The sequence below is a fragment of the Quercus suber genome, unplaced genomic scaffold, assembly GCF_002906115.3.
Source record: "Quercus suber isolate HL8 unplaced genomic scaffold, Cork oak 2.0 scaffold_19, whole genome shotgun sequence".
Lineage (NCBI taxonomy): Eukaryota > Viridiplantae > Streptophyta > Magnoliopsida > Fagales > Fagaceae > Quercus > Quercus suber.
The window spans coordinates 911,812-939,769 of record NW_027069484.1 but is presented as its reverse complement, the minus strand read 5'-3'; the positions used below and the strand labels follow the sequence as shown (position 1 = coordinate 939,769).

Sequence of the window (27,958 nt, the reverse complement as noted above, 5' to 3'; positions counted from 1 at the left end):
TCTTGAAGATCATTACTGTTGCAACCATTGGAACTTAAAAGAAAAGCAAGCGGGGAGCTTGTAGCTGATTGAAGAATTCAAGAAAGAAGTAGTCCGTGGATTCGGAGCCTGCGCGTGGTCGTGTCAGGAAGTTCTACTGGTGGGTAGCATTAGGAAGTCGAGCGGGGAGCTTGTAGTCCTTTTGTACGAACTTCAATTCTTTCATAGTGAATTCAGGTTAGCCTTGAGGATCGGTGGGTCAAATCCTCCCCAGGTTTTTACCGTGTGGTTTCCTAGGTGATCATATCTTGTGTTATTTATTTTCCGCTGCTTTATATTCTTCATATGATTGTTTGGATTGTTTTAACCTAGAATTGCTTGATTTGTCTAAGTAACAACTTGGCTAATTAATCTAGGCTACGCAATCTGGTTGTTTAAGGGGTCTAAAACCGTTCAATAAGCTCTGGGTATATCTGGAGAAGATAAGAACGAGGAAATATCTAAAGGAAAAGCTGCTACCACCGCATTTAAGGCTCTGCACCAACTTCTCTGGCCGCATTTATGTGGAGAAGACCTCTGAACAGTGTAACCTCACCTGCTGCCACTCACAAAGAACCAGAGGAAGTACTTGACGTGGCATATACTCAAGTAGAGTCACAGATGAAGAACAAGTAGACGATGGGGATGATGGGGAAGGAGGTTATATAAAGGAAAGAAGCTCCTGGAAAAAAGAAAAAGGAGAAAAAAAAAAAAACAAAAAAGCTCTATTGTAACCCTAAGACTTGTATTCATCATATAATCAATAATATATCCTCTTCGGACACCAATTCTTTACGTGTAAGTTCATGTTGGTTTATACTTGAAGGTTGTGATTAATTGTTGTCGATTCCATAATCCACCCAACTCTTTCACCCATTCTCTACAAATTCATTGTTTTGAGCTTGGGCCACAAATCCTGACCCTACATTTATATTCTTAAAACACATGTTAAATTTGCTGTCAATCAAAAGTTATTAACTATTTAGTCTATAAACTTATTTTTTATATATAATTTTAGACAACAAAAATTTGAAATTTAAAGATTTGAGTGATGACATAGTTATTGGTATTTGATCTTTTTGAAATTTTGTAAGTATGGAGGATTTAAGGGAAAAAAAAAATGTAATCCAATGGTGGATTTGCCAAAATTCACATCCAATAAAAAAAAATTTTGATTGGAGTTGTAGTTTTAATCAACGACCAAGTTTGTTGCTAAATTTTGTCCAAAATATAATTATGTTGAGCTTACAAAAATTTAGGGTGGTCTCAAATATTTTTTAAGGATAAAAAATTATAAAATTTTTAAAATTTACATATGATAATTAATTTTTTTTCCAAGTCAGGGTGGTCTTGTGACCATCCTGCACTCTACGTGGAGCAGCTAGCGCACATGGTAGGACCTCGTGCATTCCCATATGAGGGAAAGTACCATACAAAAAGAAACATAAAAAGATAACGATAAATCACTCCACAGTCCCAATTCCAAATACTAATTACTATCTTAAATATTTATAATCCACTTAATAATATAAAATTTACAAAAAAAAAAAAATTACCCGGTACTTAATTTCTTAAAAGTAAAGTAGAGTACAAAAAGAAAACAAAAAAAGATAAATCACTCCACGGCCCACACTCTAAAAAATAATTACTATCTTAAATGTTTATAATCCACTTAATAATATAAAATTTATAAAACAAAAAAAAAATTTTAAAAATTTACCCAATAATTGATTTTTAAATCATTTCACTGTTCACAATCTAAATGCTACTAATTATCTTAAATATTTATAATTCACTTAATAATATAAAATTTACAAAAAAAAAATTCCTAGTAATTTATTTATTGAAAGTAAAATACCATACAAAAAGAAATAGAAAAAAAAAGAATAAAGAAAAATCACTCCGCAATCCACATTCTAAATACTAATGACTATCTTAAATATTTATAATCCACTTAATAATATAAAATTTACAAAGGAAAAAAAACAAAAGGTGAAGAAAAAAATTTACCTAGTACTTGATTTCTTGAAGGTAAAGTACCATACAAAAACAATCAAAATATATGTTGATGAATATGTTTTGATGTGTTAAGTGTTGCTTTCATTTGTTGGAATATCTAATGCACGTTAGGAATAGTTTTTGTTTTGTGTATCTTTGATATATTTGTTCTTAGTTTAGATTGTTTAGTTTTATATTATAAGCATGTTAGGTTTGGTTTGATTGTTGTTTTGTTGCTACCTTTAAAACTGTGTTTCTGGGCGTGTATGTGTGTGCATACTTATGTATATGAACGCATACCCATGCTCAGAAATGCATATTTAGGGTTTTTACAATTTTGATTGTTTTGCTTAGTTTTAATCCTCTGTTTAAATCTTTTTGAGTCTAGTTTTCACATGTTTGTGTCAAGTTCAATTGGGTATTAAAGCAAAAGTTCAATTGTAGATTGGTATTTTGGGATAGGCCAGGGTAGTGTTAAGATTTCTTGTACTTGTAACCGCTTGACTGTTGATTAGTGAATTTTTGGAAGAGGTGACCTTAAAATCATCTTATAGGGTTTTTGCGTTGCGAGAGGTTTCTCCCATTTGTCAACAAATCATCATCTCAATTTAATTTCTGCTGCATTTAGTTTATTTGATAATTTGTTGGTGCCTTCACAATTTGCATGCAATTTATCCTAATTAATTAACTTGGGTAATTAAATTAATTAATTGCGGTCAAGCTATCTTAACCCAACAACCTTCATTGAAGTACTAGGTATAGAGCCTACATAGCATAATTTGGATAATTTAGTGTTTATTGTTATATCTTTTAATTTTTCTTATTTTTTTTCTTCTCTTATATTTTACTCAATATTGAAATTCAACCACATCCTCCTTCTCATTAAATTATTTATATTTTCTCTCTTTTTGTTTAAAAAAATTAAAAATGTAATATTTTACTTAAATTCAAATAAAAGAAAATTGTGATCATCAAATTGTACTCTTTTTTTTTTTGAAATTTACACTTTCTCCTACCTTTCTCCTTCTCTTTACTTTTACATCTCCCCAAACATTCTACCTTGATATCACTCTTCCTCTTTCATTTTATCTTCAATTATTTTGTTTATTTTTATTATCATCCTCTTAGTATAAATTTGTCATTCACTCTTTCATTCTTTACATAATTTTCTCTCACAAAAGAGTGGTTATTTCCCACTTTATCTCCCTCAATTTTTTTAAGGATTTTTATTTTTATTTTTCTTGCGTCTCTATTTTAGCTTGATAAAGTTTTGTATGCTTTAGAACCCTATTTTGGTTGATGGGATTTAGTTTTTTGTTTTAAGTTTTATTTTTTTATGACTTTGATTGTTAAATATTATCATATTGCATTATAAATAATTAAAAATAGTATAAAAGAATGTACTATTATTATATTACATAGAATTATTTGGATAATTTAGTGCTAATTGTTATGTATTTTTTTTCTTATATCATTTTATTTAACATTTAAATTCAGCCACTTCCCCCATATACATCATTAAATTATTTATATTTCCACTCCTTTTTTATATTAAAATATAATATTTTGCCTAAATTAAATAAATAAAATTGTCCACATTAAGTGGAGTAATGCTAGGGAAACACTCATTCTCACACCCAATGCATCAAAGGAAAAATGAAATACAAAACAAATCAAGTTAGAAACACTAAATATAAAAAAAAAAACCAATACAGAGTAATAAAGAGTAGATAAAGAAAAATAAAACAAATGTCAATTAGTAATTGTTAATTGGAAAACATAGAGGTTGTAAGCAGAAGTAAAAAAATAAAATAGAGATTACCATGTGGAGAACATTAAAAACTTTACAGTGTAGTAACATAAACTGTTAAATTCACTTAAAAAATTAAATCAACAATCAACAATTAAATACAATCATAGTACTAAATTTAAATTTAAAGCTAATTAAACTCTAACTATGGAAACCATATTAATCATAACTAAAAAAGAGATATATATATATATATATTACACACACACACACACACACACATATATATATAATTTTCGTACACTATTACTTTCAAAAATCTAATGAACAATGCTACCTCTCATTTATCGTTTTTGTTATGCAAAACATCAGTGAGTAAATATATGATAATTGTAAGAAACATTACAAATGAGATCACTAAAAAATATATAGATAAAATTAATTAGCCACTATCATTATGAAATAGTAGTCTATAATTTTACACATCCAAAAAAATGGAATATATAGAGTTTTCTTAAAAGTATGTGTAAAGATTCACTATATATGTGTGTCTGTGTGTGTGTGTGTAAAGGTAAAAAAATGTATATTTAAGGTTTTTATTAACTTAAAAACTAATGAAAAACCAATGGTTAATAACTAAAATTATAGTATTAATAAAATATTTAATGAGACCATCCTAAAAAAATTATCACGCGCAACACGCGAGTATGCGACTAGTATATATAAAAGCAGAGATCTCGTGCGGGAGTGCATGAAGTCCTATCATGTGGCATTCTAATATTTCATTTAGTCTTTTTTTACCTCTTTTCTTTTTAAGTTTTTTTTTACTGTTACCCAAAAGATCACATTAACTTTTTTTTTTTTAAAACTAATATCTAAAAGGTGGGCTGCTATTAAAAATTAAACCAAATAAGACTAAACCTTATAAAATCTCAAGCCCACTTATTCTCTTACATATTATGACCCAAGTATCATCCTTTCCCACGTGTAGATGAAACTTAAAGGCCAAGATCCTAACTCACTTAGAAACTCTCTTCCTCCGTACAAACTTCCCTTTAGACTACAGTTTGCAGTCCGGATTCCTACTCATTTTTCAAGTCTTAATTCAACCCTCCTGTGTAAACTAATGGAGATGTACAGTTAAGGAATATATACAATCACTCTTAAAAATAAATAAATAAATAAATAAATAAAAAGAGAAGGAAATGTACAATCTAACCTCAACAGGCTCACTATATTTTCTCTTCCTCTTCCAAAACTTCTCTGTCTCTCAACTTCTCTGTCTCTCTCTCTCTCTCTCTCTCTCTCTCTCTCTCTCTCTCTCTCTCTCTCTCTCTCTCTCTCTCTCTCTCTCTCTCTCTCTCTCTCTCTCTCTCTCTCTCTCTCTCTCTCTCTCTCTCTCATTTTGAGTGGTATATTAGGATTCCCCAAATTGAAGATAGTATTCAATTTTACCAATGGACTACACATTGGAAAGATTGTCTTCTAAGATAACGAGTACTTCTCTTGGTGTTACAGAAAATGTCAAATGGTATACAATATGACATAGACACTAATAGTCATATTATATTTAACTATATTCATATTAAATTTTGAGTTGTCAGTGATGTTATGGTACTAAGTATGAAAACCAATTTGTTGCAATGACTTTTGATATGCTCCTACAACCGATTAAGAAATTCATAGCAAGTTGGACCAAACTATTTGTGATACCTTTGAAATCCAAGTGTTTTTCTTTTTTGTTTATAAGCAAATGCATGAAAGTGGTAGGTCCATCATAAGCATATAGATGATCATAATTTCACATATTGACAAACAATTGAGCTACTGCAGTCATAGATTCTTATAGCATTTGTCCCTTCTGAAAATCTAAGCAATTTATAGGATTCTAACAAAAAATATTTGGCATATAATCTATGATGCAAATATAATTTTGGTATACCATATGGTAGAAACTAGAGAGGATTACAAAAACTTTTAGTTAGATGCATACTATTTTTTTTTTTAAGTCTTACTACAGTATTTACATGGTTTGGCTTAAAGTAGAATTTCATTGGCAAAATCAATGATATGTTCATTCAATCAAATCCATGAGCAATGAGGGCATGCCATATGTGATCTTTTTAGTGTTAATGTTACTTCATTTAATTATTGTTAATTCCTGATTTATATAGTTTTTAAAATTTTTAAAAAATATATTGTAGCTAACAATATGTACTTATTTTACTTATTATAGCAAATCTATATTTATTTAGATGTTCATTTCTATGTATCATCTTCAAGTTTTTCTTGCTTACTCAATTCCTATTGATGTAAATAGTGAAGATTAGAATCCTAGAGAAACCAAGTTTATTGTTTCAGTTTGAGAACAACATAATTTAATTATACTTTCTATTCAAAGTTTGAGACCAACATACTTTTATGCAAGAGTGCATGAGGCTGTGTCATGTGACGCTCTAATTTTGCATTTAGTATTTTTTTTTTTTTTTACCTTTTTCCATTAAGTTTTTTTTTTTTTTATTGTTACCCAAAAGATGGCATTAACTTATTTTTACTATTATCTCATTATTTTCTTGAAATTTCACTACACCTTTCTCTTTTCATCATGCTTTTTAACATACCCACCATTTAAAAATAAAAGCAAAATAGTAAAATTTAAGGACTAATATAACTAACCAGATAAGGCCTTAGGGAGAAATAGAAAGACACGAAAATGTTGCGGATTGTTAAATGTAATGCATTTTTTTAGTATTACCAAAATAAAAGACTTAATATTAACAAAGCATTTGTAAGAAATAGAAAGAGAAGAATCTGAGGGGCAGCCACCATTGTCATGCTAGCCTCCCACCACCATCAAGCCGCTAAAACCCCTGTTGGCAAATTTTTTTTGTTGTTGCTTTTTGAGATGAGTTCATTACTAACAAAATTCTATAACAATTATACTATAATATATGTACAACATTCTTCAAATCATCTTACATAAATTATTATAATTTTATCCATGCATTGCACAAGCAACTTACTAGTTGTAGCTTAGGCAAATTTGCATATTAACCCTAAATCTGTGCTATCCTTTTTGCTTTCTTCTACACCAACATGAGGCCCCAAATTTGTCCAGTCAACCCTAAATGGGATCATATGGATGTCCAACAGCTATTAACAATTAAAATTTTTGGAGTATATTGGTTTTTAATGGGTTATCGACTATATTTTTATTTGAGAAAATCAAATGTGGCAGCGTCTTATTGGAGGATATAAAATAGGCTGTTCCGGCTAAGAGATGTTGCATCCTTGCCTTACAGGAAAAGTAAAGACAGGCCCTAACAATGAGTTAGAAACTTGGCATAGGGCCGAAATCTTGAGGAATCTGTACTTATTTATTTAGTTTTCAAATCTTTGTTCGGAAGAATAGCTGTTGGGTATTCAGATTCTAGCTAGTTTTGTCTCTACCATAATGCACATAGTTCATCCATAAATATGATCGATGCATAACACTGATATCTAGAAAACTATATGCTTGTGTTGCTAATATATAGCCTTAACATTATCTCAGCCAAAACCATCCCAATTCCCATAGCAACAACAAAATCAGCACCTTCGTGCTTTTGCTTCTAAACCCAACTATATATTCACAAGAGTGTTGTTTGCATCTTCTTTTGTGCGAACCTCTCATATACTTTTTTTTTCATCCTCACATATCCATGGCGGATTGGTCCAGACTCCCAAAAGACATTGTGGTCTTGATTGCCAAATGTATGCAGACTGGCAGCGATGTACTCCGCTTTCAATCAGTCTGCACTTCTTGGCGATCCTCTGTATCTCCACCCAAACCACTACGTTGGTTAAAAATCCCAACATATGACCCCCATGTCGCCGATCATTTCTACCTTCTAGAATGCACCATATATTATGTTGAATAGCCTCATAGATTCTATTTTGTAGAGGTAGAGGAAGATGAACATGGCAAAATGCATCTGTTGCACCCCCTTACAAATTCCAAAATAAAAAGTAGTGCCTCTCAGATGGTATTGGACTGTTTAAACCTCCACTTGCTAGAATGTGATAAAGAATATGTTCTTCGATAAAAACCAAAAAACCAAGCTTCTTGTGAAGCATTAGAATACGATGATGAGAGTAAGTTGGCTTTCAAAAGGGTTGCTTTCAATAGTTCAAGCCGGGACAGTGAGAATTTTGAATTGCTTGTGGAACATTTTCTTGGGGGATTGGTTTTATTCAAGTCGGCAGATATGCAATATGGACTAGATTAGAATCATCAGATGACCGGAGGGATTACTATGTGTTTTCCTTCAGTGGGAGGTTTGGATATGTTTCTAAAGGCAGAGATATATCCACAATTAGTTACCAGCGAAAGATTTTCTTGATTCAATTGGCATCTGATTTGTTGATTAAGGTTAAAATATGTCCTGGCCACGAACACCACACATGGTCTGTAGGGCAGTTTGATTGCTTTAAGCCCAATGGAGAGCGAGTTAGTCTCAGAATATCTTTTTTCAATAATAAGGATTGGACAGTCCTATATGGCTTGGGGAATTTGGTACTATTTTTGGGTATTAATTGTAGCTTTTTTCGATTAAGTTCTCATCATTTCAAGGGGAATTGCATCGGTTTTAGCAAGCCGAGGTGGGAACCAACGTCTGTGAGGGGTCGGTATACTCACCAACTAAAGGGTCATGACATATATGTAGCTGACCTGAAAACTCGTCAAATTCTTCGCTTGGAACATTCCCTGGGTTATTCCAATTTGTTCCGGCCACCTTCTGATCCATTTACTTGGACAATATGCCAGAGTTCGGAGAAAGTGTTGCTGTTTCAATTATCCAAGTCTTCCTTCTAGTTACTTCTTTCACTATATTTTTATCTAGAGCAGCTTGTCTTTAAATTTTGCAGTTCATGATTTTTTTTTTTGGCATCTGAAGTTCATATTATGGATTGAACACTAGTCTGGTTAAACTTTCCAATGGCTGTTTAATGAATGTTGAAGTATTAATTCTTGGGAGGATATTTCTTGCCCTAAAAATTTCTGCTTCCAGAAGTAAAGATTGGTTGTCAATATTGTTGTGATCTGCAATTTTCTAATCTACTGGTTTACAGCTTTGGGCTGTCCTGGTAGGTATGAGATGTGATGAATTAAATAAGTTGATCCACATTTAGTTGTACTTTGTATGATTCAAAAAATTGTACACAAGTGTTTTCCCTGTAAACAGGCATTCCTGTATGATTAGCTTTGATACCATCATTATCAATACTCTGGTTCTTTTTACTTTTTTAATTTCTTCTATCCATTAAGGCATTTGAAGGTTTGAGATGTCGAATTCATAAGAAGCAAAATCACCCGACAGCTATATCATCTATTTTATAAGACTTCAGAAGGTATTAAATGTGTAAAATTTCATTTGAACCATAATATAGATCCAATTGAAATCGAAAACAGCATTTTTCGAGTTCAGTTTGGTCCAACTGTAGTGTAGTCATAATTTTAGAGGGTGTTGGGTGGTCAAAACCACTCGACTGCATCATAGATTGCTTTTGTCCAGGAAAAAAAATGAACAACGTAGAACAAAAGGAAAGGGAAAAAAATTGTATGAAAACCTTATTTGAAAAATATAATTTGGCATGCTGCCAAAAAATTCTTTAAAATCCAACTTTGTCTATAATGACCCACACAACTTAAACCTGCTCAACAAAGGCCTTGCATATAATCTTAGATTAAAAGCCACAATCTTAAACCCAAAAAAAATTTGCATATGATCTGCCTAATCAAAGATCTTATAAGCTTTTCTTTCCTCCTTTTTTAAATGGATGAACTAAAGTAATTTTGTAAAAAAACCAAAAGTACCAAGGCAAACAGCAATTTATGGCAACAATGAACAAACTAAGCTAAAGCTGAGAAACAGAGCTTCTTATTTGAGACTACAGTGGGATTAATCTAGGTGGGAAGCTTGGGTTCTCCTACATCACAAACAAAGTCACACCATCTACATAAAAATGTCTATAAATTTTGAATATTGCATCTCTCTTATTTGAGACTACAGTGAACAACCCAATTTGAAATGGAGAAAAACATGTCATTTTGTGTTATTACCACTTACAATGTGTTCGGGGCACATTCAGGGTGGGAGCTAGGTAGAAGGGTGAGAGGACCATGGTCATCCGAAAGTTTTGAAAAAAATTTGCTAATCCCTAATATAAATATAGATATAAAATAAACTTTTTTGTGTATTTGCCCCTCATAAATTAGAAACCCCCCTCTTGCTTGAAAGGAAAGTTCAAATCTCTTATGTTAGGCCTATACTTGTTTAGGTTGACAAATTGTGAGCTAGTTATACTTCTTGTGTGGCAAACAATGTTTATAATTTTGCACTTATATGATTGTGATTTGTTGTTATGATTATATAATTAACTGTTCATTCTCAAAACTGGTTAATTAATCAACCCTTAATTCCACAGTAATTAATCAATGGGTCTAAACATAGACCTCTCATCTTAAATTCAAATATTCTTGAGGCCAAAACTTCTAAAGAAAAATCTATCTAGGTTATTTCAAGTTGTTACCACCGTCTAATTGGGTTAATTACTTGGTAGACAGGTGAAATAACCATGGATAGCTAGCATCTATTCTAAGAATTTTAGAATGTTAGCCGAGAGCCTCATAACTTAATTAGTACCTTTTATTTTATTTTTCCAATTGAGAAATTCAGGTTCTAAATTTTTAATTCCTTCACTCTAACTGTCAATGTAAAAAATAAAAAATAAATAAAAAACTTCAGAAGATTATAATCTTTATTGATTTTTTTTTCCCGGACAACCACTAGAATTACCTTAATAACTTGACTTTAGAGGATGCTGATTATTATTTTATTTTTTTTGTTCTTTTCTTTTGTCTTCTCTATTTGTGCGACAAATGCTAACAAACATTTGATTTGCTAGAAACTTGGTGGAGACCAATTTGATATTTCTCTTGTCTAGTTTACTTTTTTTTTTTTAATGTCTGATAAACACTAAACAGCATGTAATATTCTTGGATATGTCGTCGTCAACAGCCACTAACGGATAACAAAGTCCAGAAGTTGGGTGGAAATCTTGAGGAATGTAGTTTTCAAAAATTATTCCAATTCAGCAAAAATATAATAATCTTTTTCCCAATAACAGTTAGAATATTTGGATTCCTATTAATTTTATTAGTATAAAAGCATGTGAATTCCAATTAACTCATCAACTAGTAAGTTTCCTACATAAGTTGAAATTCTATATTATCTAAAATAAAATGAAATAAATAGTGCACATGGTTCATGCATAAATCTCATGGACACTTGACTTTGTCCTCTATAAATCTGAATGCTTGTGTTGCAAAATGCAAATAGTTCTTTGTCCTATCTCAGCCAAACCCATCCCAGCTAACTGTCTTCTCTCTTTAGAGTTACTTGCATATATTTTGTGCACAGTTTTGACATTGCATTGTTAAGCTCTTACTTCTCCCACCCTCATCAATGGCTGAATGGTCCAAACTCCCAAATGATATCCTGCTCTTAATTGCCAAACGCCTGGAGACTCGCATTGATCTCCTCCGCTTCAGATCAGTTTGCACTTCATGGCGATCATCTGTACCTCCACAAAAACCTCGTTGGTTAAAAATCCCGACATATGACACCCAAGTTGCTGATCATTTCTACCTTTCAGAAAGCGCAATATACCTTGTTCAATCGCGAGAAAATCCAGACCAAACGACTCCTCCAGACTGCTGGTTTATAATGATTAGGAAAGATAAATTTGGCAGTAAGCACCTACCGCATCAACTTACAAATTCCAAAATAACGAGTACTGCATTTCGGAAGGTATATTTGAACTGTTCGAAGTTACAAGTGCATGAATGGATTACAGAATATGTTCTTCAGTATACACCGAAGGACAAAACTTGTATTGATTCAGCATACCATGAAGAGAGAAACTTGATGGTCCAAAAGGTTGCTTTCATGAGCTCGAGTCCGGGCAGTAAGGATTTTGTATTGCTTGCATCAGGTGTTCCTAGGAAATTTGCTTTTTTATTCAAGTCAAGCACATGGGAAAGGACTAAAATCGAAAGGTATTCTTATTGTTACGATGTGGCTCGATTTAGTGTGAGGCTTTTTGCGGTTGATGAGTGCAGAAAAACTATCGCCATTCATCCAACTTCAGGAGTAAGTATTGATATATTTTGTGGGGAGTCTTTCTTTAAAGACTGCTTGCATGAGGCGTCCTTAATCGAGTTGAATGACAGTGAGTTGATGTTGGTTCACAAACACACAGAAATTTATGACAATGTGCCTGAGGATCCAACATCACCAGAAAACTACTTGTATTGCATAATGCCCAATGGGAAGAAGCTTCGTTTTCCAATTTTTACATGGGAAAACGGTTGGTGAGTGTGAAGAGCTTGGGGGAAATAGTGCTATTTTTGAATAGTAATTCTCACTGTTCATTTTATGCCCACGCTTCTAAGCTTTCTGGCTGCAAGGGGAATTGCATAGTTTTTAGCGTGCCAAGCCGGGAATCAATGTTTCTGCCGGTTGGTAACCACCAAACGGGTCTCAATGTATATGTAGCTGATCTGCAAACTCATAAAATTCTACCCTTAGAAAAATCCCCAGGTCATTTCAACTTGTTCCAACCACCTCCAAAAGCATTTACTTATCATAATTGTTGGAAGTTTTACTCTTTTTGCATTACTAAGGCTTGCTTTAAGTTTAAAGATTTGTTGTTTTACTTTCATTCTACACTGCAAGGCTTGTTTGTCTTTCTTTAAGTTTATTTAACTTTGATTTTGTCCGTATCAATTCTCTGGTGTTTTTCCCTTATCCATTAAGGCATTTGAAAACCTGAATTGTTGAATTCAACCGGAGCAAGATCACCGAAAAGCTGCGTCACCTATTTTAGAACTTCAGAAGCGATCATGTTCTTACAAAGTTCAACATTTTGTTAAGATTGATCATCTATGGTGGCAAAATACTGGCTGTTGTATCTAATTCAGTTGGATGGTATTTCCTTGTTGGGCTTTGTGGAGTCTAGTTTATTTTTTGGCCCGTTTTGTAGCTCACTGTAACCCTGTAAACAGGATATAAAAATCACTTTTATAATTAGGGTTTGTAACTACTACTATTATTGTGTTTTTAGAGAGAGAAAAAAAACACTGTAGCCGCACTTTGTATTTTTTCCCTGATAATAGTGAAATCCATGTAACTCCGTAGACGTAGGCAAATTGCCGAACCATGTAAATACTGTCTTATGCGTGTGATTATTTTTCTTTGACGTCTGTTTTCTCTATTTTTTTTGTTTCTCACAGGTTGGAATTTTGGTTGAATTCCCAACAACTGGTATCAGAGCCTAAGGTTAGGTTTGAGTGGGAGCAATGGCAGAAGAAGCAGGAAAGGCATCTGGAATAGAAAATTTTGATGGCACAGACTTCGCGTATTGGAGGATGCAGATTGAAGATTATCTTTATGGGAGGAAATTGCTTCTGCCTCTTTTAGGGACAAAACCTGAGGCTATGAAAGCTGATGAATGGGCTCTTCTTAATAGACAGGTATTGGGAGTTATCAGGTTAACTCTGTCTAGGTCTGTTGCACACAATGTTGTGAAGGAGAAGACCACAGCAGATCTGATGAAGGCTTTGTCTGGTATGTATGAAAAGCCGTCAGCAAATAATAAGGTGCATCTGATGAAGAAACTATTCAATTTGAAGACGGCAGAGAATGCATCGGTAGCACAACATCTGAACAAATTTAACACTATCACAAATCAATTGTCGTCTGTAGAAATTGATTTTGATGATGAGATTCGTACTCTGATCGTCTTGGCTTCTTTGCCAAACAGTTGGGAGGCAATGAGGATGGCAGTAAGTAATTCTACAAGAAAGGAAAAGCTCAAATACAATGATATTCGAGATTTAATTCTGGCTGAGGAGATTCGCTAAAAAAATGTAGGTGAAACCTCAGGATCTGGTTCTGCCCTAAACCTTGAGACAAGAGGCAGAGGTAATAACAGAAATTCAAATCGAGATAGATCAAAATCCAGGAATTCTAATTGGAACAGAAGTAAATCTAGATCAGGCCAACGAGTACAATGCTGGAATTGTGGGAAAACAGGTCACTTTAGGAACCAATGCAAAAATCCTAAAAAGAAGAATGAAGATGATTCTGCTAATACTGTAACAGAAGAGGTACAAGATGCATTACTTCTTGCAGTAGACAGTCCACTTGATGATTGGGTTTTGGACTCAGGAGCTTCATTTCATACCACTCTACACCGAAAACTCATACAGAATTATGTTGTAGGTGATTTTGGTAAGGTGTATTTGGCTAATGGTTCAGCCTTAAATGTTGTAGGTATGGGAGACGTCCGGATATTGTTGCCCAATGGGTCTGTTTGGTTACTGGAGAAGGTTCGACATATTCCTGACCTGAGGAGAAATCTGATTTCTGTTGGACAACTTGATGATGAAGGGCATGCAATATTATTTGTTGGTGGTACTTGGAAGGTTACAAAGGGAGCTAGGATATTGGCTCGTGGAAAGAAGACTAGTACTCTATATATGACCTCAAGTCTAAAAGACACAATTGCAATTGCTGATGCAAGTACTGATACAAGCCTATGGCATCGCAGACTCGGTCACATGAGTGAGAAAGGGATGAAGATGTTGCTATCAAAAGGAAAACTACCAGAATTGAAGTCTATTGATTTTGACATGTGTGAAAGCTGCATCTTAGGAAAGCAAAAAAATGTGAGCTTCTTGAAAACTGGCAGGACACCGAAGGCTGAAAAATTGGAGTTAGTGCACACTGATTTGTGGGGGCCTTCTCCGGTTGCATCCCTTGGAGGTTCAAGGTACTACATCACTTTCATTGATGACTCAAGCAGAAAGGTATGGGTTTATTTTCTAAAAAATAAATCTGATGTATTTGAAACTTTTAAGAAGTGGAAGGCCATGGTTGAGACAGAAACAAGTTTAAAACTAAAATGTTTGAGGTCTGATAATGGAGGAGAGTACATAGATGGAGGGTTCAGTGAGTATTGTGCTGCACAGGGAATTAGGATCGAAAAGACCATTCCTGGGACACCACAGCAGAATGGTGTGGCTGAGCGCATGAACAGAACTCTTAATGAGCGTGCTAGGAGTATGAGGTTGCATGCTGGACTACCAAAAACTTTCTGGGCTGATGCTGTTAGCACTGCAGCTTACTTGATAAACCGAGGGCCATCAGTTTCCATGGAGTTTAAACTTCCTGAGGAGGTTTGGAGCGGTAAAGAGGTAAAGTTTTCCCATTTAAAAGTTTTTGATTGTGTTTTTTATGTTCATATTGATTCTAATGCTCGTAGTAAACTTGATGCTAAGTCTAAAATATGTTTTTTTATTGGCTATGGTGATGAGAAATTTGGCTATAGGTTTTGGGATGAACAAAACAGGAAAATCATCAGAAGTAAAAATGTAATATTTAATGAACAGGTTATGTACAAGGACAGGTCAACTGTAGTCTCAGATATTGCAGAGATAGATCAAAAGAAATCTGAGTTTGTCAACTTAGACGGATTGACTGAAAGTACTGTCCAGAAAAGGGGTGAAGAAAATAAGGAAAATATAGATTCACAGGTAGATCAGAGTACACCTGTAGCTGAAGTCTGCAGATCTTCTAGAAACATTAGACCTCCATAGCATTATTCACCCGCTTTAAATTATCTACTATTAACTGATGGTGGTGAGCCAGAGTGTTATGATGAAGCCTTGCAAGATGAAAATTCAAGCAAGTGGGAGTTAGCCATGAAGGATGAGATGGATTCCTTGTTGGGGAATCAAACATGAGAATTGATTGAATTGCTAGTAGGAAAGAAGGCTTTGCACAACAAGTGGGTATACAGAATAAAGAATGAGCATGATGGTAGCAAACGTTACAAGGCCAGATTAGTTGTTAAAGGGTTCCAACAGAAGGAAGGCATTGACTTCACAGAGATATTTTCTCCAGTTGTGAAGATGTCAACAATTAGACTGGTGCTGGGAATGGTGGCTGCAGAAAACTTACATCTTGAGCAGTTAGATGTGAAGATAGCATTCTTTCATGGTGATTTGGAGGAAGACCTTTATATGATTCAGCCAGAAGGGTTTATTGTTCAGGGACAAGAGAATCTAGTCTGCAAACTGAGAAAGAGCTTGTATGGCTTGAAACAAGCTCCTAGACAGTGGTACAAGAAATTTGACAATTTTATGCATAAAATTGGGTTAATGAGATGTGAAGCTGATCATTGTTGCTATCTTAAATTCTTTGACAATTTTTATATCATTTTACTATTGTATGTAGATGATATGCTCATTGCAGGGTCTAGCATTGAGGAGATTAATAATCTGAAGAAGTAATTGTCAAAACAATTTGCAATGAAGGATTTGGGAGCCGCAAAGCAAATCCTTGGTATGAGAATCATTAGAGACAAGGCTAATGGTACATTGAAACTTTCACAGTCAGAGTATGTGAAGAAAGTTCTCAGCAGGTTCAACATGAATAAATCTAAACCAATGAGCACACCCTTGGGTAGTCATTTCAAACTGAGCAAAGAACAGTCACCGAAGATAGAAGAAGAAATGGACCATATAAGCAAGGTGCCCTATGCCTCAGCTATTGGCAGCTTGATGTATGCTATGGTGTGTACAAGGTCAGACGTTGCACATGCAGTGGGAGTTGTGAGCAAATTCATGAGTAGGCCTGGAAAGCAGCATTGGGAGGCAGTCAAGTAGATTCTGAGATATTTGAAGGGTTCATCAGATACATGTTTTTGCTTCACAGGTGCAAGTTTGAAGCTGCAAGGTTATGTTGATGCTGATTTTGCTGGTGATGTTGATAGTAGAAAGAGTACTACTGGGTTTGTATTTACTCTGAGTGGTACAGCTATATCATAGGCTTCAAATTTGCAAAAGATTGTTACTTTGTCTACTACAGAAGCTGAGTATGTTACAGCAACTGAAGCTGGAAAGGAGATGATTTGACTACATGGTTTCTTAGATGAATTGGGTAAGAAGCAGGAGATGGGCATTCTACACAGTGACAGTCAAAGTGCAATCTTTCTTGTCAAAAATTCGGCTTTTCATTCAAAGTCGAAACATATATAGACAAAATACCACTTTATCCAGTACCTTGTTAAAGATAAGCTGGTAATACTTGAGAAGATATGTGGATTTAAGAACCCGGCAGACATGTTGACTAAGGGTATCACTATTGAGAAGTTGAAGCTGTGTGCAACTTCAATTGGTCTTCTAGCTTGAGGACAGGAGGATGAGTTGCAGGGATGAGAGATTGCTTTTGGAGGATAGCGGCTGATGTTGATGATTGAACTAGTCTCCAAGTGGGAGATTTGTTGGGCTTTGTGGAGCCTAATTTATTTTTTGGCCCGTTTTGTAGCCCACTGTAACCCTGTAAACAGGATATAAAAGCCACTTTTATAATTAGGATTTGTAACTACTACTGTTGTTGTGTTTTTAGAGAGAGAAAAAAAATACTGTAGCCGCACTTTGTATTTTTTCCCTAATAATAGTGAAATCCCTACAACTCCGTGGACGTAGGCAAATTGCCGAACCACGTAAATACTGTCTTGTGCGTGTGATTATTTTTCTTTGACGTGTGTTTTCTTTATTTTTTTGTTTCTCACAGGTTGAAATTTTGTTTGAATTCCCAACATTCCTTTCACATGGAATGCTCACGTGTTGTTCTTTATTGATAAGTGAACAACCTTCATTAGAAATTTGATGAGGCATCAAAGTCAATACCATTCAAAATAAAGTACTGTGCTGCATTTGGAGAATTCCTCTTTATGTGTTTTGATAATGTTTAATAGTCTGGTTACTGGTGCCAAGTTTGATGTGATCTACGGTTAGTAGTTTTCAGTTGCTTCTAGTATGTATATAGTTTGGTGTTTGTCATGGTCTACTCTAAGGTTTGTTAGATGATGTATCATTGGCGGGTGCTACTGTATGAGTTTAGTCTGTTCCTACTGCAGTGTGGTCTCTCGTATGCAGCCTCTTGCTGCTTGTGTTTTGTATGGTGTTCTAAACTTGGCTTTGCGGAAAAAGAAAGGTTCAGAAAGCATCCAAAATATAAGAAAAAATAATCTTCGCTCTTCACCTATCACCTGGTGAAAACCATGATCTGAAGTCAAAACTTTAAACCTTCCTGATTATATTGCTAACAGAATATACAATATTACACCCTGCCATTTTTTTTGTTCCCCACAGCCTTAAGGCTTCCAGACTAGCTATGCAACTCTGTAGTTAATTTCAGTCAACTGTTTCAACTTAATTCCACCCTAGAAGGATAACTTTACTTGAACTCAATCTCGCTCTGGAGCATCTCCTGAAACCCTTCTTGAACTGAGATTCCCAGCATATGACCACACCTTATCATAATCTGTAGGAACTACTAATTTTTCTGACTTCGGGTCCATTGCTTCCTTAAAACTGGTCCTCCTTAGAGAGGAAGCTGCCCTCCCCGGGCTTCCCATTATGGGAGTAGAAGAACAAAAGGTTGGAGTTCCAAATGGAGAGGCATATGGAGTGTGGTGGATTGAGAAGGGGCTAGGAGACATTCGTTTCTGAATAGGAAGACCACCTAGTCCTCCCCTGCTGAAAAGGGACAATGATTCTGCAGCAGCACATCGCTTAGTCGCATCATCTACATAAAGGACATCATCTATCCTGGCCATTATGTTAAAGGCCAAGCTTTCCATTACTCTTGAGTAGCTTTCAAGAATTGACTGCCCAACATCCTGCAAGAAAAAATTTCTTTTTCAACACTCACTGGAAAGTTCATAGTCTTTTACTGAAACACACTGTATGGCCATAGCATGGTAAAGACAAGGAAGGAACCTTCATTAAACATGTACGCATAATCTACAGATCAAATTTCCCATCCATTACCTATCAAATTTGTTCAGACTTAAAGATTTTCTGGTAGCATTATTGGAAAAAAGGGACTTCCTATACCATAAGATGATCTGTGATCTGCCTCATAAGGCCCTACTAAAATGGTCCAAGTACCACTCTATCCAGGGAATGATTCTAATTATCTAATATTGCTGTCTCTAGAACTATTTTTTGGTACAGCCCACATATTATGAATATGCTTAGAGCATGATGGTTGACAGATTGTACGGGCACAAGGATGCACCAAACCTACATATCACAATGCCCCTAAATTTCCAAGAAACCAATTTTCCGCACTCCACCATGTCAACCACTTTTCACTGGCAACTAACAGAGGTTAGCTACTTGTGATATACGCCCAAAAAGTGAGTCATCACATATTTGGCATCACTATCCAAAGTAATGCCTGTGCTTGTAATGTCAAGTGTAATGGATAAAATAAAAGGTTGCCAGAACATAATACCTTATTGTATTGGATCTTATTCATATCCAATGCAGTTTGCGGGAGGCCAGGGAAACGAAGCCTTAAACTCTGTAAGAGGGTCTCTGCTCTTTGTGCCAAAAAATTATCCTTTTCGCAATCAGCTATAAGGCCCTTGACTTTGCCACCCCAAGATGAACGCCTAGCCTTCATTTTTTTTGCAAGTTTCCTCTGGTCTTTTTGCTTCCAGACATGAACTGATGCCTCTATCCGATTAGCTATTTCCAGAGTGTGATGTTCAGATGACAGGTCCAGGCAATCAAGTAAACATTCTGGTGAGAACTGGTCAGCAGTTATGTAGCGATAAATGATGTCACCAAGACAATCTTTTCCCCTCTGCAATGGAAATCAGACAATTAAGGAATCAAATAAAATGTTGAGATAAATAAACTATAAAAATGTTGAATATATGTTCATACATGTAATGAATCAGTAATTACCAAAGATTGAGTGATATTCTGAATTTCCTATTGATCTGACATGTTAAATTCCATTAAGCCCTACAATTATTTAAAGGCATCATACACACCTACTATTAAAATACAAAAACGGATACCAGCATGATTTACCCATCTATTTTATTCTGTACATATATAATTTCTTGCTTTACCATCTCGAAAAAAGGTAGAAGACCTAAAATAACAATAATAGTAATAGTAAAAGAGGACAAGTCAATTAAGGTAGTAAAAAAGAATCTAACTTCAGACAGAATAGATTTGGCAAAAAAGAATACATGTGGCTAACCCTAACTAGTCTATCAAGGATCCATAGCAAAAATTTTGGGACTAAGGTTAGATTGGATTTACCATTTAATATTAATTTATATATAGCTGCCATGTGATGAATATGATATTTAGATTCATAACTTATTGCTTTCAACACAGAGAAAAATTAAATCTCAAATATCTAGCCCAAACCATAGTTGAACAATTGAAAAGAAAAGCATTTAAGCAACAACTGATAGTGTTCACTGTGAGAATGAGATTAATTTACTCATAAAAAAGAAATCTCCTCTAAACAGAGTAGGTATGTTAAACATTGAAAAATTTTGTGGTTCTCATGAAAATAGAAAAGAATCCCTTATAGCCTTGTTTGGTTTTTTCTTTTTCCTGGTAGGGGTGAAGCTGTTTGTTTTGTGGACCCATTGGTTTACTTTAGGAAGATTTTTTTTTTTTTTTTATTTTATTTTATAAAATGGCGTATTGAATGGACAAATAAGAGATGAGGCTTAGGATTATAGCTAGTAGCTTCATTGTTCAATTGTCTGCAATTTTGAGTTTTACTCCTACTCCTTACCACAAATCTTGGAAATTAAAATATACTTCGATGTATGGCCTGCTAACAACCAAGTGTAAGAAGAAAGAAACCAACAATGATTAACAATTCCAAGATGCACAGAGAAAAGAGAAACACATTTAGATTTGACTTATCTTATAGTAAGTGGAATAGTCAATAACTGGGTTCCAGCATAGACATAATGTGACAAATACCACAACTGACCAGAATCCTAGACCAATGGGTATAGCTAAATGGTCTGGTACTTACGCTTCTTTATTTTTCATAAACAATCCAGTCATCTGAACAACTCCAGCTATATTTGTGCTTAGTGTTATATATTTCATTCACATCTGGTCTCATACCCGAAAAAAGTAGGAGGGTTTCTATAGGTTGACAACTAGCGTAAAATTTAGTCACTCTATTGGGAATGGAATGCAGACATTTGATCCTTCACTTTCAGAAGCTTCAGCCATCTTTTGCCAAAAGACAAATTATTCCTAGAGCAAATGCAAAACCATATTCTTTAAACACTCTAGTCCCCACTACCCCAGCATTCATTACATTGCTGGTAACTTTTTTATTTGGTAAGTATTTGATACACTGCAGGTAGCTTCAATTTACATCAAAGATATAGTCTCATAAATTATGCAATTTATGATATCTTTATCTTTCTTTAAAAGAGAGTTAAAACTTAACTGACACCATTAAAGCATGCAACACCAACAAAAAAACAAGTGAACAACATAGTCATGCAAAGTAGACATTTCTCCAAGATCAATAGCCAATTGGTAATCAAATTTTAAAATCAAAGGTTCACCACTTTTAAGGGACGTTATATGATGACAAAACTAACAGGATTGCCAAGGGACATTGATATACGAAGAAAATAGATAACCTCAGATTTAATTGTTAACTATTTTCCAAACTCCTGTCTAGTGTCTAGTAGGGATATAGCACCATACAAAATCAAATGATCCCCATCTAGGATAAGCATTCTTCTAAGACCACATGTCCACAAGCACCTAAATCTCCTTTAGTTTGCTACCATTTCAACCAATAGGATAACACAGAAAGAAAACTAATGAACATGTGATAGCATCTTTAGTCTTCAGCTGTGTCATGTTTAACACAATAAGTAAATCGGCATAGAAATAGAAACCTGTACCTTGGGCAAGGTATCCAAGTAAGCACTGGGGATCTCCATCTCAGCTAGCACACTACCATTAATTGCCAAAGCCGCCTTCAATATCTGATTTGCACAGTCCCTGCACTGCTGCAACCTCTTCCTGGCATCCTCTGACAACCCATCCTGCGGTACTTTTGGACAGGGCAACCACCACTTCTCTTCCTGCCTAATCGAAGGCCTCCCACCACACGATCCATAAGCATCACGGTCATTCGTTTCACCCAAAATTATCCCCCGATCAACATACCAAAACTCCGTATCACAAAACCCATCAAGCATACTAAGCAACATCGCATCAAGCTTTTTCAACGCAGGCAAATTCACATACAAATCTGAGCGTGGCCTCGTTGCCATGACTTCATACGTGCCCCCACCGGGGAACTGTTGTATCGAAGGCACAAGCTCAACAATCGAATCACTCACACACAACAACCATTGCATTTCACGGCGCCACATTGCCTTCTTCTGTTGCGCCAACGGCTCTAACCTCCACAGCTCCCCAAACACAGTCGCTGCCATCTCAACAAAACTAAACTTCAGTACAAAAATAATTACCCAAACTTATAACATACATAAACACACGAACAGGCAGAGATGACTAACCAGAGAGATTGGTGATAGCATTTGAAATGGCAAGGGCAGTGCATACTCCTTTCCCTCCTCCAGACATGTCTTCCCCGAGAAGAAGCTTACCGAACCTCTCCTTCATCATCTCAACCTCTATTGCAATTACACCCAAAATAAGTACATATATTAACATTAACTGATGAGAAAAACTGTCCGAACTCGGAGTTTATTTATTATTAATTCAAATTCCAAATGGGGTAACAAAATAAATCATCTTTGTTGCATCAAGTGCCCCGTGTTTATCAAAATAGAGCAAAATTATTAGTTTTTCATTACAAAACTGATTTTTTTAAACTGTACAATACACAAACTTAGATCTCAGCTTAACAATACACAGCATTGCCCTGTTTGGTAACAGAGAAATTTAAGGAAATGGGTATTGATGAAAAAGCAAAATACCCACATTTTCTATTGGGTTTCTCATTTTTACAGCTCCTAGAGCCAAACACCAAAGACTTCTCACTCTCACTTCTCAGTCAATTTAGCAACAAATTTAGAAACAAAAATAAATACCGAAAATAAATAAATAAAAATGAAAAATACAACGTACCGGACAAATCGGTTTCCGGTTTCTCAGGCTTCTTCTCGTCCCAAACCACCACGTCCTTGCCTCCGATCACCGGCAGCATCACCGGCGCCGGGAAAAGGAAATTACCGGCGACCGGACGAGGAGATGACGTCATGGAGCTCGAAGCTCCGCACTCAGTCTCGAACCGCCGGCACGAGAAGCTACTGCTACAGCTCTCCGACTCGCTGACGTCAGCGCTCAGGCTGTAGCTGCCGCACCGCTCGCTCTGCTCCTGGTCGGAGCCGGAGCCGGAGGCTTCCTCCGACGAAAGGCTGGCCATTGATCTGGAAAAGATCGAACGGTCACCAGTGATCTCTCTCAAGTCTCAGGCACCAGTTCAGTTGCACATTCGCTATAGTGAAACGCGGCGCAGGTGATTACAGTGGAAAAAAAAAAGAAAGCAAAGAAAAAAGAAAAAGAGAGTTCGCTCGCGTGGTTTCTGAATTCTGAAATAGTAAGAGAGTTTGTAGAAGTGGTGGTGGTGAGGGATAAAGAGAAAAAGCAGACACTATAGTTGCTTTTTCTTCTGTCTCTTTTCTCTCTTTCGCTCTCTCTGCTTTTATATGTGAGAGAAATGTATAAACTGAATATTTGTGTTTTTTTTTTTTAAGAAACTGTATGGTATCTGTAGACTGTAATGACAGTGCCACACTTGCATTGCACAATACTCATGTTACACACTTACCGTACACACATTATTACATAACTAAAAATTGTATTTTTATTTCAAAATGCAATGGGTACGTGTGTCTATTAAGATTTTCCGATTCTTAAATACAAGGGTAATAACTAGTGCACACTGTTGTATATGAAATACACACTTACAAAATTTTGAATACCGCTTATTTTACTGAAAATTAAAAATTAAAAACTGAAAACATTATAACAAAATAATTTTAAAACTTGAACAGTAACAAAATACTGTAGCTAATAATCTGTCATGGGTCTTCATTTGTTGGCTGAAACTGCTACAGTACCGTGGTCCTAATTTTAAAAAGTAAAACGCTGCAAACATGCTAGGCAAATGCACGCTGAGTTTCAATTTAGAAATTATGACTTCAAGTTAAGACTCAAGAATTCAGTGCAAAATCGTGTGATCTGTGTATTTCTTGTGCAACAACCAACAATGTGCGAAATAAACACTACTCTAAATATAATAGTGCTATAACTTTTTTTTTTATAACTATGATGACATTTTAACGTAAAGAAAATGTTATATCTACAACACTTTCAAAACAAATCATAAGTAACAAGTTATTATGGATTATTAGTGAGAAAAAAATAATTTAGGTAGTAAATTCAAATTAGAACCAATAACAGCTTACTACCTATAAAAATGTTTTAAATATAACATTTTTACTTTGCCTATAATTTGTTGTAAAAATATTTCAAAAAAATGACGTGAACATAACATTTCTCTTTTAATATGTGAGAGTTGCTTCATAACGATTGATTTTTATTATTAAACAAAGATACTAATTTATTTTGAATATGTGTTTAGTTCAAAGGCTAAATGTCTTAAGACAATTTATCAATTAAATTAACGAAAACTCAAGACGCTTTAGTACTTTATCAACTAAGCTTAGCTTTTCTCAAAAAAAAAAAAAAAAAAAAAAGAACTAAGCTAAAAGCTAACTACAACACAAAGACAAAACTCTATTCCTATTTGTGATCATAAGATGATTTGATAATGAGGCAAACTAAAGGCAGAAAAGAAAAAAGCAAAAAAGACTAGGACAAGAAAGAGACGGCGTCGTCTTCGTCTTCTTCTTCTTCTTCTGGAGTGTGGGTTGTCTTTCCGTAACAGCTGGGTTTAGCACCCGACACGGCCTTTTTCTGTGGGACCCAACACAATAGTCTCTGTGATATTGTAACGTACTAAACTGTGTGAGTGGCTGACGTGGACAAAAACGGATTCGGATGGCCGTTAATTTTTGCTAATGGGAAAAAGACGAAACGGCGGTTAATTTTTATTTTTGTTTTGGCGGGTCAAGGAAGGGGAGGTAGAGTTACGAAGCGGGTGTTCTTAGATTACGTGCCGTGGGCTCGCCTTTCCAAGCGTGGTTTTTGGAATGTTGATTAATTTGTTTTATTTGTTTTATTAAAGTGTGTCTTGGGGTTTTGATTGATTTCATCATTTTCAGTGCAAAGTCATATGCTTTTCTTTTTTAATCAAGATGCTTTTCGGTGCAACTCCATTTAATGCGAATTAGAAATTTGCTTTTTGTTAACAATTTTTTTTTTGGATTAGTTGATCCAAGGGCATAACTTTTATGTAAACAATAAAGCAAACAAATACTATTGTTTTTTTTTTTTTTTAATAGGGCAAGCATATATTGGAAATTGGTTGATAAATTTTTATCATGTAAACTTAATAAATTATAGTTAAACTTTAAGAAAAGTTTAAAATGTTGTATTAGGAAGGGATCTTCTCTCATTCAAATTTTCTTTTTTTTTTTTCAATTTAATCTAGATGTAAGATGCATAGAACTCTAAAGGTCTTAAAAATTTTATTTAAATGACATAAAACCAAATAAATGTTGTGTCTCACATCTAATTAAGAAATTTAAGGTGTTAAATGACTAATGAGAGTGCATTTATACTACAACTTATGCTCTTCAATTCAAACACATAACTACACTAACCAATGTCCAATGCTATACTCTTTAAAAATTATTCATTATAGTCATGCCTTCAAAAAAAAAATTAATGTAATCACTTATTATAAGTTTGAATTTAATTAATGGACCTAACGTCTAACACCTAACAAACTACCACTATATTTTAACCTTCTTCCCCACCCCAACGCTGGCCCCACACACACACCGGTTGGGATTTGATACTTTTAATGTTTTGTATGTAACAAATTGTATCTATGTTTTATCAATATAATATTTTTATAAATAAGTTAGAATTTAAACCTTTAATGTCACTCCACAATAGGACACTAGTAATGAAATTCTTTTTTGTAAAAATGTATCTAATGAAATATTTATCATATCTCTTAATTGAATATTTATTTTCTATTACCCTATTCGTCTGTTTATATATCACTTATTGCTAAAAATTAAAAATATTATAACAAAATAATTTTTAAATATATAAATAGTACTGTAAGACTTAATTTTAATTTAAAATTTACTAAATTCTATACTTATAAATCTCATAAATAGTACACCCAAAAAAAAAAAAAAAAACAAACAAACAAACACAACCACGTTGCTATCCAAACAAATGCTATGTAAAACCCTTGTTTACACACTCTTGGTACAATTTTGGACTGTCGAAGGACATGGCACGCTCACCAAGTATGTGAGATACTTTGTATCTTATGGACAGCCCAGGTCGGTCCCACTGGACTTTCCGGTTCCCACTCACCGGGGTCTGTAGACTCTGAGTACTATTGTTGTTGTTTTTGTTTCAAAACTTTATTAAATTTTCCATCAGTTTGCTGACAAATCTGACATTGTGTAGAACACAAGTATTCTATTCCCCCTCTCTTCTGTTTACGTATAACAATCGTTCCTACGTACGTTAATCACTTTTTTCCATATTAAGCTTTCAACCTGATGTGTGGTCTCAGATTCAAACATGGCATTATTAACAGCTCTGAGGAATCTCATGCTATTAAGCTGGTTATTTTATTAGATTCCAGTTAATCCAATTAATAAAATTTTTAATGATGAAATAAAAAGTTTGGAATTCAACATTTATCAATACCAAAAATTAATTAATATTTTAATTTGATGATAAAGATAAAGAGTTATTATTAATAGCGAATGTTAAGGGTTTGTCTGGTTGGAGAAGTAGAAAAGTGGGAGAATTGAAAATTAGTGAGAAGATAGAAAAGTGAGAGAATATAAAATATTTAGTTTTCTCTCGTGTGTGTTTAGTTAGAGGGGTGGAAAAGTGAGAGGATGGATAACTTTTCTGTTTGGTTGAAAAAAAAAGTGAGATGATAGAAAATGTAGTTTATATAAATTAACTATTATACTCTTATTACATAATAGGTAGGAAATAGATTTATTTGCACTCATTAAATAATATAAAATTTACCAACAATTATATTTTTCAATGAGATGTGTTACGTTCACAATATTTTTCGCAATATTTTCATAACAAAATTTATATGAAAAATTGTTATTAGTTCTAATTTGAACCCACCATTAAATTATTTTTTTCTCACTAATATTAACTAATAACAATCTATTACTTAAAAATTTGAAAAGATGACGGGCAAAACAGATCAAATGGCCACGTGTCACGCCCTGATTTCACTGATTTTTCAATGGATCGATTGGTTGAAATTGAGTTATCATAGTTTTAATCCTCGAGCCTACTTGTGGGGTCCAGGTGCCTATGATTATAGATTAGAAAAGTCGATAGGAGGAGGTTTTTTTTGGACTATGTGAGGACCACCATAGAGGCCCATTCTCGTGATGAAACCAACAGGGCTATTAACTGTAGGTCGGCTGGTCGGGTGTGCGATTATTGGATAATTTAAGCATACTGTAGTGTGTGTGATGCTACGTGTGTGTTATAAATGTATAATGTTTTTTTTTTTTGATAGGGTTATAACTGTATAAATGAGTATGTACAAATGTAGAACTAAAAAAACGAAGTTTGCTTTCTCAAAAAAAAAAAACGAAGTTTATAATTGAGTACGTAAGCCAAAAAATAGCAATCCAACAATATGCGTGTAATTTTGTTTGCGTGTAATTTTTTTAAATATTTTTTTGTGTCTATTAGACTTTCTTTGGAGAAAAGTCTTGCCGTTTTTCCCAAAAAAAAGAAAAAGAAAAAGGTCTTTAACTCATTTTCACCCAACTTGTTGATCTATGTCATTGTGAATAATGAACCAAAGTTGTTAGGTCCATATAATTAGTTGTGGATCATAGCTAATTTCTCTAACTTACTAAATTTGTGAGATTGTGAGTGATTAACTAAAAGTAATAAATCCATGTAATTAGTAATGGACAAAAAATATCTGCAGCTCACAATTACACAAATCAACAAGTTGTGAAATTTGGTGTGTATTTGAGAAAAAAAATGATTAGATGCCCATAATAATGTGATATTTTCTTCTCTTACATTCATGT

At 34.3% G+C, this 27,958-nt stretch overlaps 2 protein-coding genes across 2 annotated transcripts; one reads left to right on the top strand and one right to left on the bottom strand.

The window, feature by feature from the left end:
• Positions 1-11,274: 11,274 nt before the first annotated feature.
• On the top strand, positions 11,275-13,148 carry LOC112015158 (F-box protein SKIP23). The gene is made up of 3 exons (XM_065762236.1): positions 11,275-12,040; positions 12,148-12,329; positions 13,104-13,148. Exons 1-3 carry the CDS (start codon positions 11,275-11,277, stop codon positions 13,146-13,148), a joined length of 993 nt encoding a protein of 330 aa, XP_065618308.1.
• Positions 13,149-17,947: 4,799 nt separating this feature from the next.
• LOC112015118 (rop guanine nucleotide exchange factor 1) lies at positions 17,948-23,420 on the bottom strand. The gene is made up of 5 exons (XM_065761688.1): positions 22,842-23,420; positions 22,268-22,384; positions 21,644-22,176; positions 19,183-19,536; positions 17,948-18,562 (listed from the first exon to the last, which is right to left on the bottom strand). Exons 1-5 carry the CDS (start codon positions 23,137-23,139, stop codon positions 18,128-18,130), a joined length of 1,737 nt encoding a protein of 578 aa, XP_065617760.1. The 5' UTR covers positions 23,140-23,420; the 3' UTR covers positions 17,948-18,127.
• Positions 23,421-27,958: the final 4,538 nt, after the last annotated feature.